Below are 24,745 nucleotides of genomic sequence, written 5' to 3' on the forward strand. Positions count from 1 at the left end.
TAATGTTGTTGTTTTTGTCAGAACTCACTGTATCACTTCAAATATTCAGTGCAGCACATAAAACATGGAATGTAATGGATGGAGAGATGAGGTGGTATGGCTTTCATCGTTTGTTTTACTAGACACACAGCTTAAGTTTGTTTTCTGTTTCTTTGAAAATGGATCCATATATTGTCACACAGTGAGACTAAGCTAATGACTCATCAGGGAAAACTGAGCAGCAATTGCTGATTCATTGCAGTCACTTTCATCTCTTTCTGAGAAGTGAAACGTGAAGATGAGAAAGAGGACAACTTAGTTAACAAACTGCTGTTATCTATTTTCAATATAATTGGAAAGTAATATTAACTGCGTCTCATTTCGGTGGGAAGTCCATTAAGTTGACTCCTTAGGGTTGCCAATGATTTCATTGGAGTGCACTCTGTGTTGACGGTTGACATGATGTCAAATTATTTTAGAGAAATGTGTCAACCGGTTTATCTACTGTTTTGGTTCTTAATTGGGAGTTATCGTAATAGTGCAGGTCAAGGGTATCAGCCCATGGCATGTAGTGTGTAGCATAGTGTGCGGGTGCCTGCGAGAGAGTCATGGTATGGCTACAGAGAGGGTTGTCGTGATGTCAACTCAACATGCCCTTTACTGCAGCTAAGGGTGGTCTGGGTAGCTGATTTACATTTATATTTTAGTCATTTAGCAGACGCTCTTATCCAGAGCGACTTACAGTTAGTGAGTGCATACATTTTCATACTGGCCCCCCGTGGGAAACGAACCCACAACCCTGGCGTTACTCCCGAGTGGCGCAGTGGTCTAAGGCACTGCATCGCAGTGCTAGCTGTGCCACTAGATATCCTGGTTCGAATCCAGGCTCTGTTGTAGCCGGCCGCGACCGGGAGACCCATGGGGCGGCGCACAATTGGCCCAGCGTCGTCCAGGGTAGGGGAGGGAATGGCCGGCAGGGATGCAGGGATGTAGCTCAGTTGGTGGAGCATGGCGTTTGCAACGCCAGGGTTGTGGGTTTGATTCCCACGGGGGGCCAGTATGAAAAAATTAAAAAATACAAATACAAAAAAATACAAAACATAATGTATGCACTCACCAACTGTAAGTCGCTCTGGATAAGAGTGTCTGCTAAATGACTAAAATGTAAATGTAAAAATGTAAATGTAAAAAATTTTTGCAAGCGCCACGCTCTACCAAATGAGCTACAGGGGACTTGATGCAATATACTCTCCTTAGGGACCTGTTAGGTAGGTTTGATTTGAGTACTATTACAGTACAGATCATTACTGCAGCAGTAAAATCTGTCTAACTATAGGCGACATTATAACTGTATCTCATTGTCACAAAATATGTCCATAGTGTGTCAGTACATACATTATAATGTGTAAATGAATGTAGAGCTGCACGACATAGATCCAGTTTGAACTCTTTATCTGTTTAGTTCTCCATTCCACTCTGCATTCTCTCATCTAGCTGACAGATTAGTGATTGATCATTATTTATTTCAGGCCCTGTCCCAAAACGCTGAGCTTAAAACCCGACTGGGCCGCATCCATTCTGAGTCGGTCCTGTCTGAACAAACAGTCAGTGTGAACATCATCCCCAGTCCTGACGAGGTAGCTACATCTTCAACTGGATCAACTTGTCTAATGTTTTTATGTTCCCCAAAACCAATGTCCCTGCCTTGCAGAAAACTTGCCATTGCAGTGCTGAATGTGCTTATAGCAGCCAACCGGTGGCTGCCAGGTGAGGTCAGGGAGACTAGTGATCTTGTGTGCTGTTTTCCCCTCTGTGGTGATACACATGCATTATAGAGCTGGCCAGGTAGCCTTAGTTAACTGGAAAACATTGTGTAATCTCTGCTTACTGCATTTGCCAATTACAGTATTGATTCCTGTCCTTAAAGAAGGATGGTGCTTCCAGTATATCTTGGCAGGTGAGCTTACTGATCATTAAGTTATGCTGACCCTGACGTCAAGGTAAATGGGAAAACGACTAATCAGAAAACAATGTGACCTCAGTCCTTTCAGGAATATAGGAAGACTAAAGACCCCATTACTAACTGCAGTTCTATGTCATTTCACCCACTAAAGTCACTATTAAAATAAGTTAATTGTGTTTCCTTACAGGCTGGTGAGCAGATGGGAATCCCTCTGACTCAACAGACGTCCAATGAGAGCAGGCTGTCCATGTCAGAGTCTGTGTCGGAGTTCTTTGACGCCCAGGAAGTGCTTCTGTCTGCCAGCTCGTCGGAGAACGAGGTAAGAGTGGGGCTGGGGCGTTGAGAGAGGGGTGGCAGTAGGACCATGGGGAGCAGATTGAAGAGGAAGGGGGAGGATGAAACATGTCAAAGAGCTGGGAGCTCAGATAAAGCATGGCCGATGGCCGAGTGGAGCTGGAGTTAGTCAGCGATTAATGAGAAGAGTGTGAGGGACAGAGATAACACAACGGAAAGTCAAACAAAGCCACACTGGAGGGGGATCTCCAGTCTCCATTCTATTATCCTGCTGCTTAAATCCTTCAACTGGATCCAGCCATGTCCTAAAGCACAGCAGCATTTCTCATGCCACTGTCCCCTGTGATTTCCCACCAACTCCAGGTTTTCAATGATAAGCCCTTCTTTATAGATTTGACATGGTTCATCCTCCAGACTGATGGTTTGTGTCCGTTCCTAAGCCACAGAGATGGCCTTTCTCACTCACTGCCATGACAGGCCCATTGCCATGAATACCAAGCACCAGTCAATATGGCCCCATAAAAGCCAGCAGGCCTGGCTAGCTGCTCCCCAGGTATGCAAACCAAGTGCTGCTAGCTAGAGTCCCACTGAAGGATTACTCACCAAGGATATCCCATCACTAGTCTAGGGCCAAATCCTCTGCCTCAGGTGCCAGGCCCCATTCAAACCAGCAGAGTGCTGTTGGCCAAAAAAGCTCTTCCAGCAGCCGACTGTACTGCAATAGAGGCCATTACTGCCATCAGCCACAATCTGCTGTTCACTGGCACAGTCAATGAGTTCATTGTATGTTACTATATATAAAGTGCATGGAAATGCTGCAGTGTCTCATCTTGTGATTACTGCAGAGCGAGAGAGAGAAAGCCAGCGCTGACTGCAGTTTGCTAGCCACTGGCAAACTGTAGCGTGTATCCGTGTCTCGTGTGTGTGTGTGTGTGTGTGTGTGTGTGTGTGTGTGTGTGTGTTATTGACTAGGCTCTCTGAGTGTGTGTACTGTACTGACTCAGTGGCTCTTTTGTCCCCCGCTCCCTCTAGGCCTCAGACGATGAGTCATACGTCAGCGACGTGAGCGATAACATTTCAGAGGACAATGCCAGTGTGACCGATAACGTCTCCAGACAAAGTAGGTTCCCCTCTCCGCGGCAGCCTCTCCTTCCATTAGAGCAGGGGGGCTAATGTAATAGAGGTGGTGGTGAACCCCCTGCCCCCACCACCTCCTCCCCCCTCTCCCACTGCAATGGCCAGGTCATTTATCAGTGAGGCAGGGATTGACCTTGCAGGGCTCACAGTGTGCCAAGAGCGGCACTCAGGGTTTATGAAAGCTATCAGTGTAAAGTGAAGGAGGGCCTCCCTCTCCTCTGCACAGGCAGACTCTATCTTCTATTCTATTCATTCATCCTTTGACTAGGTTTCAGTCATGAACTACCTGTGGCTATTATATGCAAGGACTAGGATTTGACGAAACCTGGTTCTGACAGTTGAGTCCTTGAGGGTGCTCCATGACAGTACTGTACTTTCCTATCTTTTCAGTGCCGAACGGAGACCTGGCTGGAAGTGCCTTCCGTAACGGGCGGCGCCCGTGCCTCCCCGCCCCCTCGCCGGACTGCAGCAACATCAACCTGTGGAACATCCTGAGGAACAACATAGGGAAGGACCTGTCCAAGGTGTCCATGCCCGTGGAGCTCAACGAGCCCCTCAATACCCTGCAGCACATGTGTGAGGAGCTGGAGTACACTGAGCTATTGGACAGGGCTGCCGATACGGAGGACCCCTACGAACGTATGGTACGGCCCAAACACTCACCCCTCTGAATACCAACGCATGGTACGGCCCAAAGGCTCGCCTCTCTGAGTACGAATGCGTTTTATGGCCCAAACACTCACCTCTCTGAGTCCTATAACTTTATGGATACATGTAGAAAAGCCACAAGTATAACTCTGCATTCTCTACCACCACAAGGTATGACCTAATCGTACATTACTCTAACTCTTAGTGATGATGTGACCCACTCAACCAGCTAACAGACCCCAGAAGACATACCAGAGAGGCTCATTAGATGACGTAAAACCTCTTTAGATTAAGATGGTCATCAGCACAAGCAACCATATACATTCCCAGTCTCTACCATCACTAACCCATACTATGTGAGTACAGTCCATGGCATGTGCGCTGGCGTGGCATTGACAGTGCCATGCCCAAAGTAAACAGTCTGAACAACAGCCCTGGCCTCTTCCAGAGACAAAGCCCAGAGACAGCACGCTCTGATGCAGCTGTCGACCTTGTTCAATCTCACATCTGTCATTCTCCTGTCTTTGTTACCATAACAGGACGGTGTGTGAATACTAATGTTGCAAAAACGACTATAATTATATTTTAGTGGGAGGTTGTAAACCAGTATGTACCAGGGGTTTAACTAGTGTTTAGATGATTTTATCATGCAGTATTGTATGCCCAAATGATTAATTTGTAACTTTTATCAAACAAAGAATACTTCTGTTTCAGTGTAACGCCACTGGCAGTATTGATGGAAAGCGTTGTGTATGTTTTAAGTTGTTAGCGTTGATTGTGTTGCCGTTTCTCTGCTACAGGCCATTATGGCAGCGTTCGTCATCTCAGGATACTCCTCCACGTACTACAGAGCGGGAAGCAAGCCATTCAACCCTTTACTTGGAGAGACATATGAATGTATCCGCGAGGACAAGGGCATGTGTTTTATCGCTGAGCAGGTAGGTTCTCACGGGGGGGGCCAGTATGAAAAATGTATGCACTCACTAACTGTTAAGTCACTTTGGATAAGAGCGTCTGCTAAATGACGTAAATGTTCTCACAACACGTTCATTACAGTGTTGCGCGGGCCATATATAGGAGTGCTGATCTGGGATCAGTTTAGCCTTTTACATTATAATGAACGGACAGGGGGGGACCTGATCCTAGATCAGCACTCCTGCTCTGAGATGCTTTATGAATACAGGCCTTGGACTATCAACCAATACCTTACCCTCATAAGTGGTCAATAAATGAATAAACACTGTAAATATCCCTCAAAAACAAGTCAAATGTAGTGTCTCTAGACCAGGGGTGTCAAAATTATTTTTGCCCCACGGCCCGCATTCGCTCTTCACCTAGATCCGGAGGGACGCACTTAAAATGTGTTATTTCCTCGCTGTCCCCCAAAAATAATAGTCCCATATCCATCACTTTTTGAATTTTCGGTTCTCCCTGACTGTCTAGCATTCGTTTCGATGACTGTTAGCAAGCTGGACAGAGTGAGGAGACTATAAATATAGGACATTATACATTTTACACAGTTTCTATTAGTTTTTTGTCATTTCAATATCAATTGAGAAAAATAATATTATGAAAAAATATATATACAGTGCATTCGGAAAGTATTCAGACCCCTTGACTTTTTCCACATTTTGTCACGTTACATCCTTATTCAAAAATGTATTAAATAGTTTTTTTCCCCTCACCAATCTACACACAATACCCCATAATGACAAAGCAAAAACAGGGTGTTAGACATTTTTGGAAATGTATTTAAACACAAAAAACGGAGATATGACATTTACATAAGTATTATGTACAAGGTGTCGAAAGCGTTCCACAGGGATGCTGGCCCATGTTGACTCCAATTATTCCCACAGTTGTGTCAAGTTGGCTGTATGTCCTTTGGGTGGTGGACCATTCTTGATACACACGGGAAACTGTTGGGCGTGAAACCCAGCAGCGTTGCAGTTCTTGACACAAACCGGTGCGCCTGGCACCTACCATACCCCGTTGAAAGGCACTTAAATATTTTGTCTTGCCCATTCACCTTCTGAATGGCACACATACACAATCCATGTCTCAATTGTCTCAAGGCTTAATAATCCTTCTTTAACCTGTCTCCTCCCCTTCATCTACACTGATTTGAAGTGGATTTAACAAATGACATCAACAGGGGATCATAGCTTTTAGCTGGATTCACCTGGTCAGTCTGTCATGGAAAGAGCAGGTGTCCTTAATGTTTTGTACACTAAGTGTATACAGTGAGGGGAAAAAGTATTTGATCCCCTGCTGATTTTGTACGTTTGCCCACTGACAAAGACATGATCAGTCTATAATTTTAATGGTAGGTTTATTTGAACAGTGAGAGACAGAATAACAACGACAAAATCCAGAAAAACGCATGTCAAAAATGTTATAAATTGAGTTGCATTTTAATGAGGGAAATAAGTATTTGACCCCCTCTCAATCAGAAAGATTTCTGGCTCCCAGTTGTCTTTTATACAGGTAATGAGATGAGATTAGGAGCATACTCTTAAAGGAAGTGCTCCTAATCTCAGCTTGTTACCTGTATAAAAGACACCTGTCCACAGAAGCAATCAATCAATCAGATTCCAAACTCTCCACCATGGCCAAGACCAAAGAGCTCTCCAAGGATGTCAGGGACAAGATTGTAGACCTACACAAGGCTGGAATGGGCTACAAGACCATCGCCAAGCAGCTTGGTGAGAAGGGGACAACAGTTGGTGCGATTATTCGCAAATGGAAGAAACACAAAAGAACTGTCAATCTCCCTCGGCCTGGGGCTCCATGCAAGATCTCACCTTGTGGAGTTGCAATGATCATGAGAACGGTGAGGAATCAGCCCAGAACTACACGGGAGGATCTTGTCAATGATCTCAAGGCAGCTGGGACCATAGTCACCAAGAAAACAATTGGTAATACACTACGCCGTGAAGGACTGAAATCCTTCAGCGCCTGCAAGGTCCCCCTGCTCAAGAAAGCACATATACAGGGCCGTCTGAAGTTTGCCAATGAACATCTGAATGATTCAGAGGAGAACTGGATGAAAGTGTTGGGGTCTGATGAGACCAAAATCGAGCTCTTTGGCATCAACTCAACTCGCCGTGTTTGGAGGAGGAGGAATGCTGCCTATGACCCCAAGAACACCATCCCCACCGTCAAACATGGAGGTGGAAACATTATGCTTTGGGGGTGTTTTTCTGCTAAGGGGACAGGACAACTTCACCGCATCAAAGGGCTAAGGGGCCATGCACCGTCAAATCATGGGTGAGAACCTCCTTCCCTCAGCCAGGGCATTGAAAATGGGTCGTGGATGGGTATTCCAGCATGACAATGACCCAAAACACACGGCCAAGGCAACAAATGAGTGGCTCAAGAAGAAGCACATTAAGGTCCTGGAGTGACCTAGCCAGTCTCCAGACCTTAATCCCATAGAAAATCTGTGGAGGGAGCTGAAGGTTCGAGTTGCCAAACGTCAGCCTCGAAACCTTAATGACTTGGAGAAGATCTGCAAAGAGGAGTGGAACAAAATCCCTCCTGAGATGTGTGCAAACCTGGTGGCCAACTACAAGAAACGTCTGACCTCTGTGATTGCCAACAAGGGTTTTGCCACCAAGTACTAAGTCATGTTTTGCAGAGGGGTCAAATACTTATTTCCCTCATTAAAATGCTAATCAATTTATAACATTTTTGACATGTGTTTTTCTGGATTTTTTGTTGTTGTTATTCTGTCTCTCACTGTTCAAATAAACCTACCATTAAAATTATAGACTGATCATGTCTTTGTCAGTGGACAAAATCAGCAGGGGATCAAATACTTTTTTCCCTCACTGTATATTTGTTTTACTTAACAGCCTCCCACAATGTACCAATGTTCCCTAGGTCTGGGATTTCCGAGACAAGGTCAAATGTGCCAGTTCTCTTCCATGCACTGGAGTCTGTAAGATCCATTTAATAGTAACATGAGCTGCAGGTTGCAGTATTGTATTGCACCGTGCTGCAGATTGATCCTGTCAGGTCTGGTGGCTTTCAGAGTGCTTAAAGAAAGACTGTGTGTCCCAGTCTGCTGACAGGGTCTTTGAAGGCTGTCGTTCTGCCCTCTTCTCTCTATGATGGTAACGCCTCTTTTTTTCCCTGGTCTGACTGAACCTAGTCTGCACTTAGCCTAAATGCTGGTGTCAGCTGTTACCGAGTACCCAGTCTGCATGATAGTCACAATATAATGACTCACCCTCTTGTATCTTGACCTAAAATAAATTCCTCTAAGAGGCAATAATCTAGCAGTATTGCCAATTATATGACGTTTGATTATCTCTTGAAGGTGAGCCACCATCCACCAATCTCAGCTTGTCACGCTGATTCCAACAAGTTCACCTTCTGGCAAGGTAGGTTATCTGTTGAATTACAGTGTCACACACATTGTGCACTTCCTCAATGAGGTCATGGTTTTCTTTTTGCATCAAGATGGTACCTTGACGGCTAATTCTGCCGATTTCTTCTCCAGATGTCAGATGGAAAAACAAATTCTGGGGGAAATCCATGGAAATCCTACCCATTGGCACAGTCAGTGTTATGCTTCCAAGGTAATCCAGCTTTGGCCCTTTCCTTCAGCTACAGATGCACACAAACACACTCACAAAGATGTTGTTTTGGGGTGGACCTTCTGGCGGGCCAAACCAAACATCTCCACGGGCCCAGTTTGGTCCCCACTGTCTACAGGAGGTACCTAGATAACTCCATAACAGTGACCTTACCTACTTAGAGCCATCAGGCCTCTGCCAGCCTCCCCCTGCTACAGCCATCACTTGCTGGGCTCTATGCTGGGTCCTGGGAAGCTTGAAGGAGCTACTGTATGCCCTACTAAAGTGCCCCTGACTGGGTTAGGGAGGAGTGAGATGGGCTGTGCTCTATTTCCCATCCTGTGAGAAATGAATCAGACAGACAGAGGAGCAGGAAAGCGGGTGGGAGGGGTGCTGAATAAGCACAAAGATTATAGGACGTTGCAAGCGTCTCTGCCTCGACAGAAAATGAGATTGCACAGGTACCCACAAGCCCCTGCTGTTTTGTTTAATAGACTTCTAACGCTCTGTGTTTGGTGTGATTATGTTGCCCAGTAAGCATCTCAAAGACACAGACTGACTTAATAATCATTGTCTGTGATTACTGTAGATATCCTGAGAGTGTTTCAAGCTTTTCACACTATCGCTATTGTGTCGTTCAGCTTTGGTGATCACTATGAATGGAACAAAGTCACCACCTGCGTGCACAACATCCTAAGTGGCAGAAGGTGGATCGAACACTACGGGGAGATCACCATCAGGAACACAAAAAGCAGTGCCTGTATCTGCAAACTCACTTTCGTCAAGGTAAGACATCGGTGAACTCCGCTGTGGAAATGTCCAGTAAAAATACTATGAAGTCCAAACACAATTATGTGCTGAGAAATAACCATCCTTGTGAAGCTTTTATCACGTTACCATAGCTGTCTCTTCAATTTGGAAATGTAATTATTGTCTATTTGTTACCTTTCAGGTGGGGGATGAATGCTATTTATCTTACGGTCACAATATTACTGGTACCATTTTGCTTGCAGGGAAATTACTGGAGTTCTAATGTGAATGAGGTTCAAGGGATCGTGATGGACCAAGAGGGGAAGGTAGTGCATCGTCTGTTCGGAAAATGGCACGAGGGCCTTTACTGTGGAGTCCCGCCCTCTGCCAAATGCATCTGGAGGACAGGTAACATTAATCATACTGTTGCTAAGCAGGATGCTTTGAACTGTTTTGATTGGATTGGATATCTCCTTTCATTAAGCAGATAACAGCATTAGAGTATACAATATGCTACTAGTACATGAGACCGTAATATGGGGACAAAGAACGTGTTGACACTGGTGTCAATAGTCCACACAATGAAAAAAGGACTTGAAACGGATTCTTGATCCGTGTGATCTCTTGTGTTCTCCCCTCAGGCTCCATGCCCACAGATTACGAGCTGTATTATGGCTTCACCAGGTTTGCCATTGAGCTCAATGAGCTTTGCCCTGAGATGCAAGATCTGCTACCGCCCACAGATGCCCGCTTCAGACCCGATCAAAGGTACAGACAGACAGCCGTTGCGCCATCACACTTCCAGCTACTGTGAAGGTTGCATAATGCCCAGACAGTATGAGAAATGCACTGTGTGCTACTGCTGCCACCTGCAGAGAGAATGCGGTACAGTAGCATTATCATGCAGATCTGACTACTGGACTAGTGAACCATTGCAGCTTTAGTTGTAGTCTGATATACATTTTCAGAATTGATTAGTGAAGCTCTAAAAAAGGCTTAAAAACTTTTTGAAATAAGACAAAAGTCAAATAGTATTTGTACGGGTAAGTATGTTGATGAGCTTTGTGTATTTCTCTGCTGAGTGACACTTGACAGTGTATTTGAGTCATAGGGATGTTGTTTTTCTCCATTAGGCACCTGGAGGAGGGCAATGTGGAAATGGCTGCCTCAGAGAAGCAGCGTATCGAAGACCTGCAACGCACCAGAAGGAAGTGGCAAGAGGAGAACAACATAAAGCACGAGCCGCGCTTCTTCAAGTGAGTACAGAGGACATAAAGTGTAACCCAGGCTAGCTTAATGGGGAAGAACTAGGGCTAGATTGGGGAATGTATCCCCAAGATCGACAGCAATATTGTCTGGCTGTTCCTCCTATACTTGTATGGCTGAGTTGTCACTAATCATTATCCATTCCATTCATGACATTTAACTCCCTGACGATTTCATTGATTGCCCGTCTCTTTTCTACCAGGAAAGTGGTTGATGCCAATCATAGGGAGCGCTGGGTCACTAACAACGCCTACTGGGAGCTTCGCAAATCCCCCGGCTTCATCAACATGGAAAACCCTAATCTATGGTAGCATATGGATCGCTATGTAGACCATATCATCATCGCTGACAGAAGCTTTTTCCTATGCACAATACGGTTTTCAAATGAATATCTCATTGACAAGATGACAGTGTGGAAGGATACAAAAGACTTCAGAGCTGAGAGATGCGTTGACCAACCGTCACCCTGTTTGGCGCTGCAGCCGACCAGTCACCCATCCAAGTATCCTCTTGGATCCCCCTCATTGAGCTTGCTGCAGAGGCTGGGTTGTCAGGGCAACAATCTTACCACATAGATCTATCCTAAGCTGTTTTGACTTCAGAGGATGTCCTTGCCTTAAAAAGTCGCCAATCCACACCACCCATTTTAAAGCTTTTAGTGAAACCCACTTGAGTTCTGAAAGCAGTTTGATTTAGACTAGTGTTTGGATTAGGCCTTTGATTACCTATTACTGTATGTATCATGCATGTTTAGAGTTCAGCTTTCATTGGCATATGCTATATAGACTATAACATTGTTGTAAAAACAAAAATAAAATAAAAAAAGTCTGATATTTTGCTAAATATCTTAAACTCATAGAGTTTAGTGAAAATGTAACTATTATACGATATTGGCAAGATTGCTCTTATTTTTGGATTAGCCTTTTACCTTAGTTGAATCTGTATCAGAGCTGTATTCTCTCTTGGTACACATTTTTGTTTTTACAGTTCATTTGTTTTAATCACTGGTATTGATGGACATTGCTGTATACTCAGAGATTTCCTCAGCAACTCCAAAAGACAAACCCCTTGAGCGGAGACTTTTAGTTCCAGTTTGCCTGGAAGAGGAACATCATTACGAGACCGGCCCAACTGCTGATGCATAAGCACTGACCTGAGAAACGACTTCCTTTTTGACCCTTCACCTCACTCACCACAACTGTTATTGCAAACCACATGTATAAACAATACTTTCTTGTAATTAACTTTTACATGTATAGACATTACTTATTTCCCTTATACAGCTCACATTCAAACTAGTTTTAATAGTTTAAGTTAAAATAAAAGTTTAAAAAGTAATTATGAATATAATTGTAATGTTCTTTAATTTCCTGTAATACAATTTCTCTGTGTTGTTGTTTGCAGTTTTGCCTGTAGTATAACTTAAAGGACGTGTAATACTAACACTCAGGACGTCTCATGATGATCTGAAGACATTCCTACCCAGAACATTTGGCCTTGTGCCATACCCTTCTGAGGAATCTATTTAAAACCTGGTCACTTATCTGGATACATGGTTACACGACTCGTCATTGATTCAGTCCATATATAGTGAGGGAGCCAGTGGGCTCGTCAAATGTATTTCCTTTTCACGTGAGTCCGGTCTCGCGTTGTTTTCTGACCAAGCCACTCTGAAATGTCAGACATAGTGAAAGTGGAGTGGAGTCCTCCTGTGGCAGTATAGAGGTCAATGTGTCCTCTACTGGGAACCACATGACTCATGACCATTAGACCGTCACAACTACACCAGACTGACTACCCCCACTTATACAATTAGGGTATTATGAAACACTAGAGCCACCTACTGTCAGTTCTTTGAAAATACTTGTAAAATTAATGTATGTGGAAATCTTATGTAAAGAGGCCAAGGGCTTGAGTAAGTCAAACAACTTTTATTAAGTTGTTTTAGAATGTTCAGAACTTTATGCTTTTGCAAATCGTTAAACATGGTAGAATGTTGATGTTAAAGCCAAAGACCAACATTTTAATATGTAGAAATAGAAACTAATTCTTGTTCTAAAGTTTTAATTATGTAGTTACCACACAGCTAACGCTATTATATTATGATATTTTAATATCCTTTAAACACGTGTCCAGTTCCTAGAGTGTTTACTGCTATGATATCCTTTACAATGCACCAATACAATTTAAACAGTTAATCTTTTACTGCCAAACATTTCAGCTTTAATGTATATTTGCTGTCCCCCTCCCTCTTTCACTGCGTGTACAAGTCAATACACAATGGTTAAATGTGTTCAATTACCACAGAATCTGTAGAGCGAACAACAACATTTTACATTGGGATTATATTTATTTGTTCTTTGAATTGTTTTGTCCAGAAAGAAGCCTGAAATTGAAACAGGAAAAGTGGTTTTATGTTAGAAATATGTAGAATTGAAACGTTCAATTGTAAAGTAAAACTATTATTTTGTGTGCAGTACCGCAGATTAGATCCAAAAAACGATAGATATGACTGCAGTACCATATTGTAGCCATGTGTTCAGAAATCAATTGTTTGTTAGCGTCAATTCCACTTGCTGTGCCTTAATACATTTGATTAACGCCTCTCACACACAATAGTGATAAGAAAGCCCATACAAGCCAGATAAGAAAACCATTTAAAATCCAATAAACTACTTTCCCCACAGAGTATTGTTCCCCACAGAGTATTATGTACTGAATAATGACGGTCAGGGAATGAACATGTTCTGAATGTCACATTCCACCACAGAGGGAATGTATTGTCGTCTGAAATCTTGTTAAGAGGGAGAATGGGCGACTGGTCACACTCGTAATTGACATTGCCCATAAGTAATCTAGAAATTATTATTTTCTGTGCAGTCACCCCCACACATTTGTGATCAGTTATTGTCAGTACACTACTGCACTGCACTACATGTAAACAGCGGAATAGTCCTATCTCCTCTTTTGGATTAGACTGATGCAAAGACTTCACCATCCACTTCAACACAATACTTTGTTCATAAGGACATTTGAGGATAATGTACTCTGTAAAGTTGAAGATTAATACATTGTTTTCAGAGAGACCTGTAGAAAATAAAGAGACTTGTTTCATCAGAGTAGGACAGTTAGACCTGAGTAATTCACTGGTTGCAATGTCTATTATATCTGCATGTTTAAATGACATAGCCTGCCAATGATTGTTGCAAATGCCTTACGAAAGATTTTATTTTCTCAATTGGGCTTTATCTTTGAGTTTCAGACTGACATGTACCACTACGCACTGTGTCAGCTGAGTTCTATCTATTTTCTAATGGGTACCTTCTAAAGTGCAATTGTGTAAGTACATATCTTTCCATGAACACTGTACACTGCTGCTACATAGTGCTTGTTCTAATAAAAAGAAATAAAACTCAGTGGAGTCTGTGACACAAACTGTTTATCACTGTTCACCAAATCCAGGCAAGCATTAGATATAGTAGTGTCAGTGTAAGTACCTAATAGTCAGCGTATTAACACCATCATACTCCTGCACAGTAGATGGCAGTAATGCACTGTGTGGCTTTTATTTAGTGAATCAAAAACAAGTGAAGGAATTCTTGCACCAGGTTGTGATAATATTTTGGGACTCCCTCTGCTATTTAGTTGTTTTTCCTGTTAGTGCTGCTGCTACCATGTTGACCCAGACCAATAGACTAGAGGACTGAATTATTACTATGTCACAGAAATAAAGAGTTAACTATATCTCCCCTACAATCATGTTTATATAGGTCTTTCTACAGTAGTGGTTTAAATTGGAGGTCAGAAAAAATGTAGGATGAGGCCAATGTCAGGTAGATTTATTTAACAGGTCTGTCACACTTCACATGTAATAAATGTGTATTAATATGGTCAGGTACACAGCACACGCTTGGGATGAGTCCACCAAAACATTGAGACGATTTACAATACACCTTGTTAAAAGGAAACCAAAATGTGATTAAACCGCCCAATCTAGACTCTGTGATAGTAACTCAGGACAAAATGGAATTCGGGGCCAACACAAACACAAACTCAAAACCTTCAAACACACACAGCAGCATGATTTCATACACAGCTGACATAACTAGGCTAGCTACAACATTACAGGCAGACTGAGCAAGATGACATCACCATACACAACAGGGCAACTACCTGCTTAGTCATCAACATCAAAGCTACCAAGATTGCAATTATTGGCTCTTGCTCATTTGTAGCACGAAGAGACAATAATGGCAGTCTTGGTCTTGAAGTCTAAGTCAGGAGATGTCCAAATGTTTCCGAGAATGCCATCTTGCTACCATTAACTTAAAAAAAGATATATTTTACAAACGGAAATGTTTTCATATTCTAGACATGTCGTTTTATATCCTGTCATATGTGAGCACAATTGAATCTAAACAAGCTAAATGTAACTTTATAATTGAGCAATTGTTTGTTTATAATGATAATTGTTGGGAGATAGTCACTGTAAACAAAAACCTGCTTAATTGTAGTGTTCTTTGTAAATAAATGTGGTAGTCACAAAACACCAGTCCTTCTCCCTATGACTGAATAAAACCGAATTAAAAAAACCAGTAATGTGGTCTTAAACCAACCAATGCTCAGTCCTTCTCCCTATGACTGAATAAAACCGAATAAAAAAAAACTGTAATATGGTCTTAAACCAACCAAAGCTCAAAACCTTTACTCTAAAATCAAACAAAATGATAATGGAATATCTTTTTAATAAGCTGATTGGAAAATAGGGGTTAATATTGCTATGGAAACATATTTCCCTCAAGTAATTGAATCTTGATTTGGCAGAGAGAAATAACCGATTAAATAAAGCAGAGATAATTTAGAAGATCAAACCAAATACAAATGTGAACTTAATGTATTGATTTTGTTCCTACATAGTTTATCCAGTAGGCCCTTTTCAATATGCTTCATTAGTATTTGAAAATGTACCTATAAGATTACGTAAAATTCATTATTTTCTCATAACCTTATACGTAAATGAGTCCAAACCGGTTTCCACTCACTCATTTTGTTCAGTGCAATACAGTTTTAAATTGTGTATCATTTAATAAATGATTGCATGTCCTCAAAGTGGCTTATAAAAAAACAAGGACAAGGAGATAAGTTGGAGACTGTTTTCGATATGTCGACATTTTGACAGCAAGGCCTTTCTCAAGACTAGTGTCCATTCTATTCCTTTGTCCTTGTTTTTCTATGGTACATAACCCCCATTGGATTAGCTTTTTTTTCTCTTCACTTATCTTCTCAAAGTAACTTGAAAATAGCTGACAGAAACCATAGGTGATGAACGGTGTAGACCGTCACTGTTATAAAAACAACAACTGGACTGTTTTGTCTGAATGGCATGATTCCTATTGATACTGCCTTCAATATCTACCAATTTCATACGGAGTGAACACTGGTAATGAGTGAAAACATAATGGTTGATGGAAGATAGCTACACATTTCAGCTGTGATTAAATGTTTTTTTTCCCTCAATCCTTAAATATGTATTGCAGGTGAAACAGTTGTGATGTTTACTAGGATCATTCATTTGATAGAAGCCATGATCTTGATGTACTGAAGCGCGCTGTGCGCGGCGTCATTGTGTGCGTTGCCGCAGGAGATGCCCGTGCCATGGCATACGGTGACAGGTGAGGTGGACAGCTCTGCCAGGCACTGGTACTGCCCATTCACAGTCAGCTCATCTGCCAAGCACATCACAAACACACTGTACAATACACTTGGAATATGCCCCTGTTTAGCTATTTGTGAAAACAGACAAAGTTAACATCTATGATCAGTACAAGAGATAGCTACTCACCAATGTCAAAGTATGTGACTTCGAAACCCTGCTCATTGGACAGCTCCAGCATCATCTGGATATAGTCGGTGTTGGGAATGCTGAGTGGGTTCCTTCTCAGGAGAGACATCTTCTCTGCCGAGGAGTTACGCAAGTTCTCCAGACGGACACTGGGCTTCGGGGTCTGGAAAGAGTTGGTCAAAGAATACTCATTACATTAATTCTAGATGACAAAATTCCCTAAATATGTTTTACCAAGAAAGAAGCCAAATAAGAGAGGAAATATTGTACATACCCATGTGATTTCAGGACAGCCAGACAGGTTTTGAAGTTTTGCCACCATCTTCTCCGCAGCTGCCTTTTTGGCTACCTTCTTAGAATTTCCCATTGCTATCGGATACACATAGATGACATACTTATAAATTGACTCAACTGAATACTTTTAAAAGTAGGAAGTGTTCAAAAACGTATATATAAAAATAAAATGCTTATATGTTCTTTCAAATACAATGATAAAACATTTAGAAAGAACAGTGGAGCCACCATACCTGTCTCTGTCAGTGACTCCATTCTGCAGGTAACAGTGAACTCTCTCTTGTGAGGTGGGCCTGCCTCCATGAGAACAGTGTATTCAGGGAGGCGCCATCCCCGCTGCAGTGCCAGCTCCTTTTGGGAGGAATCCATAGGAAACATACACTACATGACCAAAGGTATGTGGACAACTGCTCGTCGAACATCTCATTCCAAAATCATGGGCATTAATATGGAGTTGGTCCCCCCTTTGCTGCTATAACAGCCTCCACTCTTCTGGGAAGGCTTTCCACTAGATATTGGAACATTGCTGCGGGGACTTGCTTCCATTCAGCTACAAGAGCATTAGTGAGGTCGGGCACTGATGTTGGGCGATTAGGCCTGGTTCGCAGTCGGCATTTCAATTCATCCCAAAGGTGTTCGATGGGGTTGAGGTCAGAGCTCTGTGCAGGCCAGTCAAGTTCTTCCACACCGATCGACAAACCATTTCTGTATGGACCTCGCTTTGTGCACGGGGCCTTCCTCAAACCGTTGCCACAAAGTTGGAAGCACAGAATCGTTTAGAATGTCATTGTATGCTGTAGCGTTAAGATTTCCCGTCACTGGAACTAAGGGGCCTAGCTCGAACCATGAAAACCAGCCCCACACCATTATTCCTCCTCCACCAAACTGTACAGTTGGCACTATGCAATAGGGCAGGTAGCGTTCTCCTGGCATCCGCCAAACCCAGATTCGTAAGTCAGACTGCCAGATGGTGAAGCATTATTCATCACTCGAGAACGCGTTTCCACTGCTCCAGAGTCCAATGGCAGCAAGCTTTACACCACTCCAGCCAACGCTTGGCATAAGCTTGTGCGGCTGTTCGGCCATGGAAACCAATTTCATGAAGCTCCCGGCCAACCGTTCTTGTACTGACGTTGCTTCCAGAGGCCGTTTGGAACTCGGTAGTGAGTGTTGCAACCGAGGACAGACAATTTTTACGCGCTACCCGCTTTAGCATGTCTCCCGAGTGGCGCAGTGGTCTAAGGCTGTGCCACTAGAGATCCTGGTTCGAATCCAGGCTCTGATGTAGCCAGCCGCGACCGGGAGACCCATGGTGCGGCGCACAATTGGCCCAGTGTCGTCCAGGGTAGGGGAGGGAATGGCCGGCAGGGATGTAGCTCAGTTGGTAGAGCATGGCGTTTGCAACGCCAGGGTTGTGGGTTCGATTCCCACGGGGGCCCAGTATAAATTTTTTTAAAAATAATGTATGCACTCACTAACTGTAAGTCGCTCTGGATAAGAGCGTCTGCTAAATGATTAAAAATGTTTTTTTTAAATATGTTAGCACTCGCCGGTCCCGTTCTGTGAGCTTGTGTGGACTACCACTTCGCAGCTGAGACGTTGTTGCTCCTAGACGTTTCCACTTCACAATAACAGCACTTACAGTTGACCGGGGCATCTCTAGCAGGGCAGGAATTTGACGAACTGACTTGTTGGAAAGGTGGTATCCTATGACAGTGCCACGTTGAAAGTCACTGCGCTCTTCAGTAAGGCCATTCTACTGACAATGTTTGTCTATGGAGATTGCATGGCGGTGTGCTCAATTTTACACACCTGTCAGCAACGGGTGTGGCTGAAATAGCCAAATCCACTAATTTGAAGGGGTGTCCCCATACTTTGGTATATATAGTGTACTAGCAAAGACATGAAAACAACCTATCTATTCATAATCATATGGCTTTTCTTATGTCACGTTGAAGATGCTCAATGCCAACATAAAGGTGTTACTATGATTACAGCCCTGCAACAGTACACAGCCCTATTGTCTTACAAAAACACATTCTAAGGTCATTGAAGGGCAATAACAAAGACACCTGCAGAATGCCCACTGAGTTGGGTTGGTCGTTGGGCTCTGCTGGGATGCCATTACTCTCCGTCTTCATGTGAAGGCTGCAGGAGGGGATATCAGACATAAAAAGTGTATAATGTTACTGACTATAATGGTTGCAAATGCAACTTGTTGTCATAAATGCTCATTTTAGAAATTGTCCATATTCACTCACGGTGTCCCAGCGTCTATTTCCAGAAGGTTCAGGGCAGACTCAGCGGCCTGGTGTTTGGCAGCTTTTTTACTGGATCCTTGACCTGGGATACAACAACAGAATGACACTCATGGCTTCATCCAAAGTATTGAGGATAAGGCGAACATGGGGATATAACTTTGAAGCCCATGTTGTTAATACAATCCCCCATAATCCTCTAGCTAAATTGAGCCTAATTTACATACTTCGCAAGATGACTCACCTGTGCAGGACACATCGCCTATTGTCACGTTAAAGATGAAACTGGGTTGGTGTGCCTCCCCTTCAGCCTTTTCCATCACGTACACGGGAAGGTTACCAATTTTGGTTCCGTATTCATGCAGAATTTGTATCGGCGTTTTACCCGGGCACGGCGCCTGAGTTTGTTGAATACTCATGCTGCGTACAAAGTATGATTAACAGTCATTAGTGTCACTGCATTGGATTCAATAGAAATAGCTGTGTTTTTTTTGTTGGTATTAATATTGAGCGACAAATGATGGTACTGAATGAAACCCTGATAAACACCGTATGGCTAACTAATTGGGCATAGCTAAAAAAAAAAAAATTGCTAGCCTGCTAAAGGGGTTAGTTATAAATATATTTGATAGTGCGAATAATGCTAACTAGCTAGCTGGCTAGTTAACGAGCATCAAATGCCTGGATGGAAACAAATCCGATGTAACGTTGGCTAGCTAGAGCTAGCTAGTAGCATGACAGACCTCGTGTTGTTATTGTGCGTGGTCCTTATTAGTGTAGGTTGAAATCCGTCTTGAGACATGGCTAACGTTAGTAAACAATTTCGTGCGTAACGTTAATATGTTGTTGTACAAATGTAATTTATCTGCTGCAGAAACCGGCGAATTTAGCTGATGGGGGTTGCCGATTTCAATCAGCGTTTCATCAGCAACACTAAACAAGTACTTTCGGGTTACGGAATTTCGGAAATGTTCTAAATAAAAGTCCCCCATGTAATAGTAGAAACGTGTCAATAACCTGTATGTATTCATGATATGTGAAAAATAATTGTCTAAACATTAATGATGATTCAGATTTGTTCATATTTAAGTGACATTTGCATTAAATGTGGATTTTAAAATATGTTCCAAGGTAAAATAAATGCGCAATCAATGCAAATCATTGTATATGAAATACATATTGGTTTATATAGCAAAAACTATTCTAGGTGCCACAGTAAAAGTATTGTACGGGAATACTCAGTAGGGTTTGTAGAATATGTCATTTCATGTGGCTCTGAATAATACAGGGTGTTGTTGACCTTTTACTCCGCCCATTACATTGGCCACAATGCAAATCACTGTATATGCATTACATAGGGTCTTATAGAGAAAAAAACTTTTTTTTTTTGAGCCAATGTAAAAGTGGGGAAGGGAGTACTCAGTAGGGTCTGTAGAATCTATATATGGTGTAATTTCATGGGGAACTGAATAATACGGAGTGTTGCTGGCATTTTACGCCACTCCTTTACGTTTTTGCTCTATACTGTAAGCCAATATGTGTTCCATATACAGTGATTTGCATTGTGGCCAATGTAATGGGCTGAGAGTAAAGGCCAGCAACACTGCGTATTAATCAGAGCCCCATGAAATGACACCATATATACATTATACAGACCCTAATGGTTAATGCCTAGAATACTTTTACTGTGGCACCTAGAATCGTTTTTGCTATGTAAACCAATATGTATTACATATACAGTGATTTCAAATCAAATTGTATTGGTCACATACACGTGTTTAGCAGATGTTATTGCAGGTGTAGTGAAATGCTTGTGCTTCTAGCTCCGACAGTGCAGTAATATCTAACAAGTAATATCTAACAATTTGACAACATATACCCAATACACACAAATCTAAGTAAGGAATTAATATATTCATATATGGACGAGCGATGTCAGAGCGGCATGGAGTAAAAGGCCAGCAGCACTCTGTATTATTCAGATCCACATGAAATGACACCATATATACATTCTACAGACCCTACTGAGTATTCCCCACCCCATTTTTACATTTGCACAAATAATCATTTTTCCTGTACTGTGCTATATTTGTACCATGTCCAGGCACCCCATTTAAGCTGTTTGACCACAGTAAAAGTGATCAAACACTTCTTATGACCCAGCTTTTTGTTCAAACTCATCTGAATTGTATTCTAGGGACTATAGTGAGTAGACTGGATCCTGGTTTTATGGACACACGATCGTTTTTTTATTTTTTCCTGTACATTGCAATTTGTTTGCGCAATACAACAAAAATACAGTAAGACTTTTCTTAAACATTACATTTCAAAATTGCATCCTTGAACAATAGCACCAATAAATAAACAAGAATCATACAATCAAAATAATGATTTATATTTAAAAAATGTAATTGTATATATTATTTTACCAGTAGGCTATTATTATGTTTTTGACATTCATTTATATAAAGTAGTAATTCTCTTTAGTTTTTCCACCATGTCTTTATACATTTTTTTAACAGAATTGTAACATTATGCACTATGCAAAGCTGCAAAAAATATTGATTTCTTATCATATTCATAGCGTTTTACCGCAAACTTTTATTTTGAAGGCAAAATCCGAAAACCAGAAGTCTTAATGTGGATAGGATCCATCTAGTGTTGGGTCCTGCCATGACGCTAATCCGATTTGATCATTCGATAACTGATCAACAACATCCGGTTCACCACGTCAAATAAATATAATTTTTCCGCAGTTGTAGCTACAGTGGGGGAAAAAAGTATTTAGTCAGCCACCAATTGTGCAAGTTCTCCCACTTAAAAAGATGAGAGAGGCCTGTAATTTTCATCATAGGTACACGTCAACTATGACAGACAAAATGAGAAAAAAAAATCCAGAAAATCACATTGTAGGATTTTTAATGAATTTATTTGCAAATTATGGTGGAAAATAAGTATTTGGTCAATAACAAAAATTTCTCAATACTTTGTTATATACCCTTTGTTGGCAATGACACAGGTCAAACGTTTTCTGTAAGTCTTCACAAGGTTTTCACACACTGTTGCTGGTATTTTGGCCCATTCCTCCATGCAGATCTCCTCTAGAGCAGTGATGTTTTGGGGCTGTCGCTGGGCAACACAGACTTTCAACTCCCTCCAAATATTTTCTATAGGGTTGAGATCTGGAGACTGGCTAGGCCACTCCAGGACCTTGAAATGCTTCTTACGAAGCCACTCCTTCGTTGCCCGGGCGGTGTGTTTGGGATCATTGTCATGCTGAAAGACCCAGCCACGTTTCATCTTCAATGCCCTTGCTGATGGAAGGAGGTTTTCACTCATAATCTCACGATACATGGCCCCATTCTTTCTTTCCTTTACACGGATCAGTCGTCCTGGTCCCTTTGCAGAAAAACAGCCCCAAAGCATGATGTTTCCACCCCCATGCTTCACAGTAGGTATGGTGTTCTTTGGATGCAACTCAGCATTCTTTGTCCTCCAAACACGACGAGTTGAGTTTTTACCAAAAAGTTCTATTTTGGTTTCATCTGACCATATGACATTCTCCCACTCCTCTTCTGGATCATCCAAATGCACTCTAGCAAACTTCAGACGGGCCTGGACATGTACTGGCTTAAGCAGGGGGACACGTCTGGCACTGCAGGATTTGAGTCCCCGGCGTAGTGTGTTACTGATGGTAGGCTTTGTTACTTTGGTCCCAGCTCTCTGCAGGTCATTCACTAGGTCCCCCCGTGTGGTTCTGGGATTTTTGCTCACCGTTCTTGTGATCATTTTGACCCCATGGGGTGAGATCTTGCATGGAGCCCCAGATCGAGGGAGATTATCAGTGGTATTGTATGTCTTCCATTTCCTAATAATTGCTCCCACAGTTGATTTCTTCAAACCAAGCTGCTTACCTATTGCAGATTCAGTCTTCCCAGCCTGGTGCAGGTCTACAATTTTGTTTCTGGTGTCCTTTGACAGCTCTTTGGTCTTGGCCATAGTTGAGTTTGGAGTGTGACTGTTTGAGGTTGTGGACAAGTGCTTTTATACTGATAACAAGTTCAAACAGGTGCCATTAATACAGGTAACGAGTGGAGGACAGAGGAGCCTCTTAAAGAAGAAGTTACAGGTCTGTGAGAGCCAGAAATCTTGCTTGTTTGTAGGTGACCAAATACTTATTTTCCACCATAATTTGCAAATAAATTCATTAAAAATCCTACAATGTGATTTTCTGGAATTTTTTTCTCTCAATTTGTCTGTCATAGTTGACGTGTACCTATGATGAAAATTACAGGCCTCTCTCATCTTTTTAAGTGGGAGAACTTGCACAATTGGTGGCTGACTAAATACATTTTTTTCCCCACTGTAGGTTGAAGATGGGATATTGTGAATTTATGAATTTTTTAATTTTTTCTCTTTTTTAAATTTTATTAATCAGTAACATGTAAAACACAAAAAACAGAACAGCCAGAGGGATTACACAAAGAAATAAGGAAGAGAGAAAAATAATAATACAAATCCACATTACATCAAATCAAATACAGACATGTAATGAAAACATTTTTTTGTCATTTTGTTTTGTGTACGTTTTAATGATGCTAAATAGTTTTCCAAATCTGATAAAATAATTAAATTTTCTTCATAAATTTTGATTTGTGTATGAAACATTTTCCTAATAAAAGAAAGTGATTTATGACATACTGAAGTTCAATTGTTGAATCAGTGTAGTAAAATAATATGTCAAACTTAGATATTTCAATCGTTGTATGTATTTTGTTGCCAAGATATAGTTCAGTCCAGAACACCTCACTATGTAAACAATTACAAAATAAGTGTTCAATAGATTCAGTTTCTAGTTCACAAAAACTGCATTCACTAGGAACATCAGGTATATATTTAGAAATCAGGCTATTACACAGGTAGAATCTATGGATAATCTTAAAGGAGATCTCCTTTACTTTATTGGTCACCATATATTTGTGTGGAGTTAGCCAAGCACGGCACCAGTTTACATCAAACGATGAAGCCCAATAAAATATAGCATAAGGAATAGAATTCCTGTAGAAAATATCCCTTAAAAAACGATTATTGATTTTCTTATCTAGAGAACCTATGCCATTCACTTGGATATCGCTGACAATAGGAGATGTTCCAAAATATGCATTATTCTGAAGTAAAGATTTTATCCCACTAGGTATAGCTTTTATAACAGTGTCATATTCCTTGCTTGAAACCTCAAAGTTGTATCTTTCCATAAATTCTCTCTGTGTAAATAGATTCCCACTAATACTAACTAATTGGCTGACAAGGACAATGTTTTTCGAGAACCAGTTAAATAACATCTTGTTTCTATGTAATATCGACCCATTATTTCATATAAAGCATTTATGAGGTGAAAAGTTGTGTTTATACAGCAAAGCCCAGCACATTAAAGATTGCTTGTGAAAAGCCGCCAATTTCACAGGAAGTTTACCCACAATATAGGGACATTGTAGTAAAAAATTAAGCCCTCGTGAACTTATGAGTTGTAGGTCAGATAATGATTAGTGCTATCCGGAATCCTTGGGACATCATTACCCTAAACCCTAACGCCAGCGTTTCCCAAACTCAGTCCTAGGGACCACAAGGGGTGTACATTTAGGTTTTTGCCCTAGTACTACACAGCTGATTTAAATAATGAACTCATCATCAAGCTTTGATTATTTGAATCAGCTGTGTAGTGTTAGGGTAA

The 24,745-nt window shown here is 41.7% G+C and overlaps 2 protein-coding genes across 7 annotated transcripts in view; one reads left to right on the forward strand and one right to left on the reverse strand.

Annotated features, from left to right (window-relative positions):
• Nucleotides 1-14,036, forward strand: part of osbpl6 (oxysterol binding protein-like 6) — a 74,030-nt gene extending 59,994 nt beyond the window's left edge. For all 6 annotated transcript variants that reach the window (XM_041844273.2, XM_041844272.2, XM_041844278.2 and 3 more), the window contains 12 exons: nucleotides 1,509-1,616; nucleotides 2,130-2,261; nucleotides 3,269-3,356; nucleotides 3,764-4,017; nucleotides 4,822-4,959; nucleotides 8,346-8,409; nucleotides 8,529-8,607; nucleotides 9,246-9,390; nucleotides 9,618-9,762; nucleotides 9,996-10,122; nucleotides 10,488-10,610; nucleotides 10,823-14,036. In XM_041844273.2, coding sequence (XP_041700207.1) covers nucleotides 1,509-1,616; nucleotides 2,130-2,261; nucleotides 3,269-3,356; nucleotides 3,764-4,017; nucleotides 4,822-4,959; nucleotides 8,346-8,409; nucleotides 8,529-8,607; nucleotides 9,246-9,390; nucleotides 9,618-9,762; nucleotides 9,996-10,122; nucleotides 10,488-10,610; nucleotides 10,823-10,931 — 1,512 coding nt within the window. In that variant the 3' untranslated portion in view covers nucleotides 10,932-14,036. The remainder of the gene's footprint in view (nucleotides 1-1,508; nucleotides 1,617-2,129; nucleotides 2,262-3,268; nucleotides 3,357-3,763; nucleotides 4,018-4,821; nucleotides 4,960-8,345; nucleotides 8,410-8,528; nucleotides 8,608-9,245; nucleotides 9,391-9,617; nucleotides 9,763-9,995; nucleotides 10,123-10,487; nucleotides 10,611-10,822) is intronic.
• Nucleotides 14,037-14,433: 397 nt separating this feature from the next.
• prkra (protein kinase, interferon-inducible double stranded RNA dependent activator) lies at nucleotides 14,434-19,960 on the reverse strand. The gene is made up of 8 exons (XM_041844279.2): nucleotides 19,758-19,960; nucleotides 19,259-19,434; nucleotides 19,018-19,099; nucleotides 18,829-18,904; nucleotides 16,990-17,107; nucleotides 16,737-16,831; nucleotides 16,463-16,625; nucleotides 14,434-16,346 (listed from the first exon to the last, which is right to left on the reverse strand). Exons 1-8 carry the CDS (start codon nucleotides 19,814-19,816, stop codon nucleotides 16,189-16,191), a joined length of 927 nt encoding a protein of 308 aa, XP_041700213.1. The 5' UTR covers nucleotides 19,817-19,960; the 3' UTR covers nucleotides 14,434-16,188.
• Nucleotides 19,961-24,745: the final 4,785 nt, after the last annotated feature.

This window comes from Coregonus clupeaformis, chromosome 23, assembly GCF_020615455.1.
Source record: "Coregonus clupeaformis isolate EN_2021a chromosome 23, ASM2061545v1, whole genome shotgun sequence".
Lineage (NCBI taxonomy): Eukaryota > Metazoa > Chordata > Actinopteri > Salmoniformes > Salmonidae > Coregonus > Coregonus clupeaformis.